The following is an 11023-nucleotide window of genomic DNA, read 5'->3' as shown; positions in this document are numbered from 1 at the left end:
AGAAGTGCCAAGGATGGGTAAATAGTTGAGGAATTCAAAATGACATGCAAGTGTAATAAGAGGAAGGGGCTATAACATTACTTTTGACAGTTTCTGTTAGCCTGCACTCAGTGCTGAAATTCACTTCGGAATGGCAAAGGGATGAATACTGGTCTGATGGAAGGAAGATTGAAGTTGAAGTGCAGGAAGTGTGAGTATTCAGAGAATATGCATCCACAATCACATCTAGGCTTGCTAATTTTAAAATATGGTGTACTTCTGTAATATAATGAAGAATGAGAGAAAGTTGATGCCAAAATATTGTAATTTGTATTCTTAGCACTTGGAACAAAGATCTCCTGTGGAATTCTATAATTGCAATAAGTAAAAATTGACAGCCAATAAATCTTGACACACTGCTCAAGCTACCAGTAAGCAATTAGGCTTCCATTTTTATTCTTATTTTTCATTTAAGATTTGTCAGAAGCTTCTCATTTTTAGGACCAAGAGGCAGAACTGCCCAACATCAGAAGAATACAGCACTGAAATAGGCCATACAGCTCAGAGTCTATTCTGGGTCTTCGCCAATGCAATCCAGATAGGTCCCCCTGACACCCTTTCCCTATATCCAGGCAATTTTTTCTTGAAGTATTTATTCAATTACTTTTTAAAGGTTACTATTAAATCTACATCCAACACCTTTATCAGGCAGTGGATTCTAAATCCGAGCCACTCATTGCATAAAAATATTCCATCACCTCTAGTTCTTTTGTCAATCACCTTAAGTCAGTGCCTCTGCTAACTGACCCTTTAGTTATGGAATCATTTTCTCTTTATTTATGCTATCTAAACACTTCACGATTTTAAATACCATCAAATCTTCTCTTAGCTTTCTTAGAACATTCGTACCACACAAGTGCCAGGCAATGACCAGAGACTCTAACCATCGACCCTTGTCATCCAAAGGCATTACCAATGCTGAATCCCTCACTATCAACATCTTGGGGGTTACACTGACCAGACTTAACTGGACTAGCCATATAAATACTGTGGCTGCAAAAGCAGGTCAGAATCCCACATCTTGAACATTTTTTAAAAAATGCATGTTTTTCCAGTCTCTCAACAGAAACTGCAATCTCAGCTCTAAAAGTGAAGTATCAACTGTACACAATCAGCCCGTTCTTGCGAAACCCAAATCCAATATTGTTATGTTTTGAAGACCTGAAGTTTAGACTGAGGGGTTTCAACCTCATCTTACACCGGACATAAACATAACGCACTCGGCTGCCTGTATCTAAACTCACATTAAGTACAATTCAGCCTTCACCACTCTGACCTACACTGGTTCATGCTAGTGTCCAAATCCCTTCATGACCTTACTCCTCCCCACCTCTATAACTTCCTCCAACCCTATTACCCTTTCAGAGAACTCTGCATTGCTCCAATGCTGGTCTCGTGCTCTTTCAGCCCATGACTGATGAACACGCTTTCTGATATCTAGGGCCGAAAGTCTGGAAACACCTATTGCTCTCCACCTGTCGCAAGGTACTCCTTTAAAGCCACCTCTTGGACCAAGCTTTTGTTGGTCCTACGATGATAGCATTAGGTGTCAAATTTTGTCCAGCAACACTTCTGCAAAACACCTTGGCACATTTTATACTATGATAAAAGGTGCTTTGTAAAAGTAAGTCGAAATGAGTGAATACTTAACAGTAGAATGCACGAAGGTATGCAATCTGTATGGTGAATTCTTCTGAAAGTCTGACAAAACTATGTCTTGGACTGGTAAATTCAGCCCACTTCCATCCTCATACAACATTGGATATTAAAATAGCTTTCTTCTATAACTTAACACACTAACCTGCACATGGAACAAATCTGTCTATATACTATAACAATTATGATAATTCTGAATTCTCCATGTCTATCTCAATGTTAAGATATTCAGGTGAACTTTTCATATATACAACTGATAAGCTATGCACAAAAACTATGAATTAGATAGACAAAATTTATACAATCCAATCAGCACAAGACAAGATACAGGTTTTCCTGAAAGGTGAAACATCAAATAGCCATAAATTAATGAGGCAAGACACTTTGATCTTTTGATCTTTAATTAAACATGAAACAGCAATTCAAAATTTGTGATAGAGATTGGGAAGTGATCAATGGTGAGTGGGAGGATAAAGTAAATGGAGTAACATGTAACTTATGGTTTATTAAAGCAAGCAGAAAACAGCAGTGTGTGTTCTTTTTTAAAAGTAGTATAATAGCACAAGGCCAGTTTTTAATCAAGTTGCATATAAGAAATATCAGAAATAGACCTTCTAAATATTATGCAATTTAAATTTATGATTGCAATATTCTGTTTCTTGGATAATGGCCTGAATAATAAAAGTTCAGTTTTATAAAGCCATTCCAAAATTATCTTTACTGAACAAAAGTTATATCAGCAGTATATTAGCATAAGGGTTCCCATCAGGATTTTGAAAAGCTTCCAAATTTGACACTCATACGATAAGTCCGAGATTTTAAAAAAAGTATTGTTTTCTAAATCAAATCGTGTATTTTTGCATTCATGCAATACCTTCATTTCCTTTAATCATATGCACTTTTTAAAAAAACATTCCACTTCAGTTTGAAATTTTAAAACACTGTTACAGATCCACAATTAAAAAATAGGATTGAAGTAGATTAACATTTAAATTAAATTATTCTGACTAAAGTACACTCAATTCTTTTAAATCAGGGAACAGAACTGCAACATTAAAGCTCCCAGTTGAATATTCTTTTGCTGCCATTTAAAGACAACTGCATTGATAATTACTTTATAGAGATCTGCAAAAGATGCATTACTCCATGCAACATACAGAGTGAAAGACAGAGGTGCATGCAATGCTTTGGGTAATAAGGCTACTGTTCTAATAAAATAGTTTCAAAAACTCATGAAAGGAATCAGGAAATCACACTTTGCCCCAAACACTGGCAGTCTAATAATTTGGACAAGGAAACAAATAGACTTACTAAATCAGAGGGAAATCAAAAACAGTTCATAAAAAAATGCTGTTAAAAGACGACAATAAGAAATAGCTTGAATGGTTTACTAAATGTTCTATCTTTACAGATAGCTATTTTAGCCAGTAATGCACCACCTGATACCAGTATGGTAGTAAGAAACAAAATGTGAAACTTGAATCAGGGAACTCCATGATGTAAATGCATAGGAGCTAAACATATTAAGGCTAACTTACACAATTGTCTTTATACTAGTTCATTTAATTCAAATGGATGCAGGACTAAAAAGCAAAAGTAGCAATTTGTTATTTAGGCTTCAAGTACACAATACGGTTTAAACTACTTGGGGACCACAAATTCTAAATATGAAACCCTAACTTAATCTGATAGATTTAATTGACCTTGGACATTACAAACACACAACAAGATCACATTAGGCTACTACCAAATTTAAATACATTGAAAAAGTGTGCTAAAATAAATAGACTTCAAATTATGAACAATGATTTTAAGTTCTGTGCTTATAAAAAGTCCATTTTTCTCCTATTTATTAGGCTAATGGTACCTACTGAACATACATATTATAAATTAAGGCAATCATGTCGGAGACTCAATATAGTGGTCTACGTAAACAGGAGACTATGGGTTCAGTAGCTCCTAAGTTGGTTGATTTCCTGTGAAGTAGTTTGTGAAGATGTGAAACGCCATAAATTAACTCATGCCATAACACCTGCTAAACAAGTATTGGATTTATTAAGCTAGTGAATCACCTAGAGGAGAAAATTTTCCACTTCCATGATAGTAATCTGCCAGAAAGGCAAACGTTCAAAGCTAGGAAGTTATATTTAAAAGACATTACAGAAGTCTAAAAAGTTAAATGAAACCGAGGTACATTTACTTAGGACAGTGTCATCAATGTTTGTATCAAACATCTAGTATCTCCTCCATAGACAAATGCACTTTCTGAAGCCTATGTAATACATAGTACAAGAAAAAAAAGCATTGCATTCAACTGGTTGCACATACATTTTTAAAAATTATATTTCAAAACCAGGAATAATTTGGGGAAAGAATCTTGCATAACTTCTGGTTCGTTTCACATTTGGCAAAATATTAATTCCATTTATTTGCTTTATTTACTACAATAGTTTTCACATAGGTATTATATTGGATTTATTAGTTTGAACTAAAAATTACATGATATCCAAATGGTTTCTGCAGAGCAAAAATTAACTTAAAAATAAATCCTACAACACAAAAAGTATGTTGAAGAGCTAAGCACTGAAATCTCAGATCATTGACCAAACTACACTCATTAATTGTTAGTATTAAACAAATCCAAATAAAAGATTAATTGGTTTCTCACATTCATTCAATTTCTGGATTTCAACTAAGAGGATGAGTTTAGAAAGACAGCAGTTATTGATAAAAAGCTTTAGGAAGGCAAAAAGTGCTTGACATATAACGCTCAAATGTGTTTTGTGAGACAACAGTATAAGGGCAAATGCAGCAATGAGAACCAACAGGGAAAGCCAATCTTGTGTTCAAGTGTTCAAAAGAGGTTGCCTTGAGCAGTAAAGTTCCAATAACCATGGTTCCTGGAAGATACTAGTAAATTTCCAAGGTTCGTGTCATTAGTGTTGTAACTCTGGTACAGCATGTCCTTTCAGTTACTATTTGCTTCTGTTGCGCTCCTGTAAAAACAGCACAGAAATATAGGTGCTAAATATCTGTCTTCAACCACATTAACAAAACTTAATATTTGCAAATGGTATAAATATATTAGTTTTGAAATACATCGATGAGATGGATATACCAATAAATCATCCCACAGTGCTTCACAGGAACATTATATAACAAAGAATGATACCCAGCCACAGAGAGACATCAGGTCAGATGACCAAAAGTTGGTTAAAAAGATAGGGTTTAAGGAGGAAAGTGAAGTAGAGGAGTGGAGAGGTACACAGAGGCTATTTCAGAGCTTGGGGCCTAGGCAACAGCAGGCGTAGCTATCAATAGTGTAACTTGTAACCGGCACGCCGCTGTTCACCCTTCACCCCTCCCCCCGTGTTCACCCCTAAGCCTTCCCCCAGTGTCGGGCTGTGAGGGCCGCAGTTGGAGAACTCCCACTCACCTGACGAAAGGGCAGCGCTCCGAAAGCTAATGGCTTTTGCTACCAAATAAACCTGTTGGACTTTAGCCTGGTGTTGTGAGACTTCTTACTGTGTTTACCCCAGTCCAACGCCGGCATCTCCACATTATGATTAGATAGACAACAGAATCAGGTGAGGTCAGTCCCACCCAAATGGACAACAGCAGAGAAACAGTGGAGGAAAATGATGTGATCAACAGTGTCAAAGACTACACGCAGGTTAAAAAAGACGAGGAGGAAAGTTTTACCTACGTCGGTCACATAGGATGCCTTTGGTAAGTGCTATTTGAAAGTGTGGCACAGGTAGAAACTTGATTGAAAGGATTCAAACATGGAGTTCTGGGAAGGTGGGAGCAGAGTTTGGAGGGGAAAGGAAGGTTGGAGATGCGATGGGAGTTTGCAAGGACAGTGGGTTGAAGGATTAGTTTTCCGAGTGGGGTGATGATGGCAGCTGAAGGAGGGAGGGACAACACCTGACGATAACATCGTTTAACAATATAGAACAACTACTTCACTAATAACACATCCCCAAACGCATTTCACAATTTGTTAAGATCCAAATTTCATTTTCTCAGCCAAGGACTGGCTTTGGGTAACTTGGTACAAAACTAGATAAAATTACATTAGATAAAAGATAAATATTTAACAAAATAAATAAGGCATTGAAAAAGATAGAGAACAGAAAAATAAATAATCTACATCCACTTAATTTCACTACTACTGTAATTATAATAATAATGGCACTGTGATTATCAATGATTCCATAAGCACACAACATGTGGAACAAAGATAAATGGCTGGTTTTAAGACAGAGGTTGGGATAGTATAGAATTTCCTATTATAAAGATAAATATTTAGAACATGAATAAATGTTGCAAATCCATAATGGGTTAATCAACATTTAAAAAAATACAGGTAAATATAATCCTTCGATACAATAGGTATGAAGAACATTAACCCAGATTTTCATGTCAAAGTAGCAGTGAGGCTAATGGCATTCTGTTAATATGACAAAACAGTGGTTAGCACTGCTGCCTCACAGCGCCAGGGACCCGGGTTCGATCCCTGGCTTGGGTCACTGTCTGTGTGAAGGTTGCATCTTCTCCCAGTGTGTGTGGGGGTTTCCTCCGGGTGCTCCGGTTTCCTCCCACAGTCCAAAGATGTGCAGGTTAGGTGGATTGGCCAAGGTAAATGAACGGGAGTTACATGAATAGAATGGAGGGGAGAGCCTCGGTAGGGTGCTCTTTTGGAGAGTCAGTGCAGTCCAATGGGCCAGATGGCCTCTTTCTGCATCATAGGGATTCTATGGTTCAAACTACAAATAAGCTAGGAGTGTGGCCATTCGGGGATTTTCACAGTAACTTCATTGCAGTGTTAATGTAAGCCTACTTGTGACTAATAAATAAACGTTAAATAAACTTTTACTTCAGGCAAGTGGGAGATATGCTGTTAAACTCAAATATCCAGAAATTGTCGTCAAGAGTTGTGCCTCTCCACTGTTAACTTGATGCAAACAGTATCTTACTGTCTGCTTCACCATTGAAATGCATTGAATGGCATTTTATTTACTTGATAGGGAAAATCTAAACTCTCCACAGAAAGTCACATCTTGCCATTCCAATCTAAATATCCTTTTAATCACATGATACTTCTAATTAATGCTAAATTAACCCCTCTCGCATCAAAAACTAAGCATTATAATTGTAGAGTCTCAAGCTGGAATTTTACCACCTCGCCCGCCCCGATTCCGGGGCAGGCAAAGCTCACAGAACGGAAATCTCCGTTGGCCTCGGGCTGGACTTTACGATCTCACCCGAGTGAGATCGTAAATTCCCACCCTCATCCCTTCACATTTTGATGGTTGGAGATATTAAAATTGTCATTTGAAGAAAAATGGTTCCTTCTGTTTCTTTTAATCCAATCTCTCTTTCCCTCCCCATTTCCCTTTCTATACCCGATTTGACATTCATCTCATCCACTCTAATTTAGACTTCCTTATTGGCCCTCATGCTATTAATTTCACAATCTTGAATTTGATTGCGACATGCGATCGTGCTGTTCAATCAGGTCTCACATGCAACTTCTAACACTAAACTAAAAACAAACAGTGCAGGGGAAAGTCCATCTAACCATAAATGCTATCAGATTTCCTGAAAATGAAAATTTGGCCCATTTTGTTTCAGTTTTGGGTATGAACTGACTTAATCTGGCCATATTCTAAGGCATGAACTTGCTGAAGGAGGCGACTAAAGGAAGACTGAAGAAATGGAGCCCAAGAGGGAGAAAGAGAGTCATGTTAGACAATTTGAACCAGAAAATGGGAGGCTCTGACCAGCAACAGAAAAGGAAAGCGCAAGTCCACGAGGCAGAGGATTTGAGGCAGAGGAAATGAGGAAAGGGCCTGCCCTTAGTATAGTAGTGATCTTCCTATGCATTGATACAACTAAATATAATCTAATGTGAGTTAATTTCCATAAAAATAAGGTGCTCAGATCACTTGCAGGAATGCCTAACATCACTGAACCCTAGAGGCTAGCTACAGCAAACTCAAATTTATAATAATTTCTGATAGCTGCCAGAGTTGCAGTGATGATGAGGCCAATTCAAAGCAGTTAAAATTTAACAATATTATATAAAAATGTTTAAATGCAAGGCACTTGATCTCAAGACTGGCAGCCACAGAGCTTCAGTTAAAGAACATGTAATTCAGGCAGCAGGGTGGTGGTGTTGGGAGAGAGAAGGAGCAGCAACACAAATGATGCCATGAAGGACAAATAGTGCTAGCATGAGGCTGGAAATGTGCTTGCTTTTGAATAGAGAGAGAAATATGCAATAGCAATGAGTCTGCTAAGTGAAGCTGCAGAACCTGGGCCAGCCATTCTATTCAATCAAATTTTAGTCACCAATAGTCTCGATGATTTTATTGATGCATTTGAATTGTTAGCCAATTACTGTTAAGTAGAACAAAATAAATGGGTCAACCAACTTGCCCCATCGCTAAGAATCCTGGCATTATTTGTGTTAATAGTGCCTATTGTATGGGCCATGAAACAGTGTACTATTCTCAGACTTTACAATTTAATGCCCAAAGCATATGGAGACAAAGTTAACAAAAATAATCCAGGCACACTTAACAGGGAAATGACTTATGAGGGAATCCGACACTGCTGCCTGCCGCTCTGGGAGGATTACTGCTCCCGGGATGTCTAGTTTTCTGATACAAACGCAGCGGCAGGGGGACAGGCTGCACATCCTCAAAGACAGTGGCTAAAGGATAGCATGCAGAAAGATTGCTCAGGTGACTGGTATCTGGCATAAAAACCTGACCATGGAACCAGGGTTCTGGGACGTGAGGAGAGAGTCCGGAGTTGGATATGCAGCAGAAAGTGGCTCTGCTCTGTGGAGCTGGGGTACAGGGAAGCCTGGGGGAAAATGGTGGTTTGGGCGAGGTGGGGGGGCTCAGGTAGGGTGTTGGAGCTCAGAGAAGCTCATGAGCTGCTCGAGGTGGAAAGTGAACAGCAGCACCTGTGCAGCTAAGAAGCTTGCCTGCGTTTAAACGCTGGAGTGTAAAGCCAGGGATTCGACCTCAAACAGGCTAGCTCAGTTCAAGACCAGATGGCTGGATCTGGGAGTAGATCTGGGTGAGATCAGGAATAGTGTGCATTTTGTTGAGGATTGTACCTGTACATCTCAGGTTGAGAAGAACTGCCATCGGCTGAGGATTAGCATATTTGGGGTTATGGTCCTGGGTGGGATTGTGGTCGGTGCAAGCTCAATGGGCTGAATGGCCTCCTTCTGCACTGTAGCAATTCTATGAATTCATGTTTACCTCGTGTTAATTCTGTATTTTAGAGAATTAAATAGGATTGACTGCTTGCTTTGTGGAATCTGTACAGTAAAATTTATTGTTTGTTTAAAGCAGTTGAATCATGAGCCTTTATTCTCTTTGTAAATGCACAGAGTTTCAATTTTCATCTACTTTTATAAAAACTTACTGGTCGCTGACCAAATCATACACTATACAGTATGAAAAATGGATAGATCTAACTCAGAAGCAAAAATATAACAGTCTTCAAATGTCTTTTTCATTTGATGTTCTGGAGTTAGTTCATAAAACCATAGAATGATTACAGCACAGAAGAGGCCATTCAACACATTGTGTCCATGTTGCTCTCTGCAAGAGCAACTCACTGGTCCACTTACCCTGAAGTCATGCTAATTCTGAGGCATTTATTCGGTTTCCTTTTGAAAGCCATGATTGAATCTGCACCCACCACATTCTCAGGCAGTCCATTTCAGATCCTAACCACTCGAGTAAAAAGATTTTTTGTGTTGCTGTTTGTTCTTTTCCCAACCATCTTAAATCAATGTCTTCTGTTTCGTGGCCTTTCCATCCATGGGAACAATCATGGAATCATAGAATCCTTACAGCACAGGAGGAGGCCATTCAACCCATTGAGTCTGCACTGACTCAGAAAATCGCACCCTATCCCCATAACCTCATGTAGTTACTCCACTAATCCCCCTAACCTACGCATCTCGCAACATCAAGGGGTAATTTAGCATGGCCAATCCACCTAATCTGTACAACTCTGGACTGTGGGAGGAAACCCATGCAGACACAGGGAGAACATGCAAACTCCAGACAGTCACCCAAGGCCGACATGGTGGCAGTCGTTAGCACTATTGCCTCTCAGCACCAGGGACCTGGGTACAATTCTCAGCTTGGGCCACTGTGTGTGGAGTCTTCACGTTCTCCCATGCCTACATGAGTTTCCTCCAGGTGCTCTGGTTTCCTCCCAAAGTCTGAAAGACGTGCTGGCTAGGTGTACTGGCCATGCTAAAATCTCCCTCAGAGCTCACGAACAGGTGCCGGAGTGCAGCGACAGGGGATTTTCACAGTAACTTAATTGCAGTGTTAATGTAAGCCTACTTGTGACACTAATAAAATAAACTTAAACCGAACCCGGGTCCCTGTGAGCTGTGAAGCAGCAGTGCTAACCACTGTGCCACCATGCCACAATATCCTTCTATCTATAATATTCAGGATTTTGAGCAACTCTAGCAATCTCCCTTCAGTTTTTAGTGCCATGACTTGCTCCTCTTGAGATGTATTACCTCACACGTCGATGTTAAATTTCCTCTGTCATGCCCACTCCACCACCCTCACTATCTCTAACTCAAATCACTGACCTCCTCACAGTTCACTATGTTTCCAAATTGTGTATTATCTGCAACTTTTGAAAATGTGCCCTGTACATCTAGGTCGAAGTGTTTACTACACATTAAGAAAAGCAGTGTTCTACTACTGACGCTTGACACCTTACCTTCAGTCCTAAAAACTAGTGGTCACCACTATTCCGTCACCCAGCCAACTTAGCACCAATGTTGCACTGTCTTTTTTTCCCATGAACTTTAATTCAGCTGGCAAACCCATTACATGGTACTTTATCCAACAGCTTTGGTGAGTCCATGCATGTCACACCTTCTGCATTACCTTATCAAACCTCTGTCACCTCAAAATTCAACCAAGTTATAGACGATTTGCCTCAATACAAATCCATGCTTGTTTCCCCTTAATTAATCCACATTTGTCCAAATTGTCAATTCTGTTGCACATTACTGGATCCAAAATCTTTCCTACTACCAAGGTTAAACTGACTGGCCTGTAGTTGCACACTTACTTTTTGAACAAGGTTGTAATCTTTTGCAATTCTCCAGTCCAGTGGTAGGGAAATTATTGGAGAGGATTCTTCGAGACAGGGTTTATTTCCACTTGGAAATAAGTGGACGTATTAGCGAGAGGCAACATGGTTTTGTGAAGGGGAGGTCGTGTCTCACGAACTTGATCGAGCTTTTTGAGGAAGTGACGAA

The 11023-nt window shown here is 39.2% G+C and overlaps 1 protein-coding gene across 3 annotated transcripts in view; it reads right to left on the bottom strand.

Moving 5' to 3' along the window:
* Positions 1–3731: 3731 nt before the first annotated feature.
* Positions 3732–11023, bottom strand: part of ythdf3 (YTH N6-methyladenosine RNA binding protein F3) — a 38000-nt gene continuing 30708 nt past the window's right edge. For all 3 annotated transcript variants that reach the window (XM_078216255.1, XM_078216256.1, XM_078216257.1), the window contains one exon: positions 3732–4691. In XM_078216255.1, the coding sequence (XP_078072381.1) occupies positions 4671–4691 (21 nt within the window). In that variant the 3' untranslated portion in view covers positions 3732–4670. The remainder of the gene's footprint in view (positions 4692–11023) is intronic.

The sequence above is a fragment of the Mustelus asterias genome, chromosome 7 (assembly GCF_964213995.1).
Source record: "Mustelus asterias chromosome 7, sMusAst1.hap1.1, whole genome shotgun sequence".
Taxonomy (NCBI): domain Eukaryota; kingdom Metazoa; phylum Chordata; class Chondrichthyes; order Carcharhiniformes; family Triakidae; genus Mustelus; species Mustelus asterias.
Note: the sequence above shows the minus strand (reverse complement) of the source record. Positions and strands in the feature narration are given on the sequence as shown.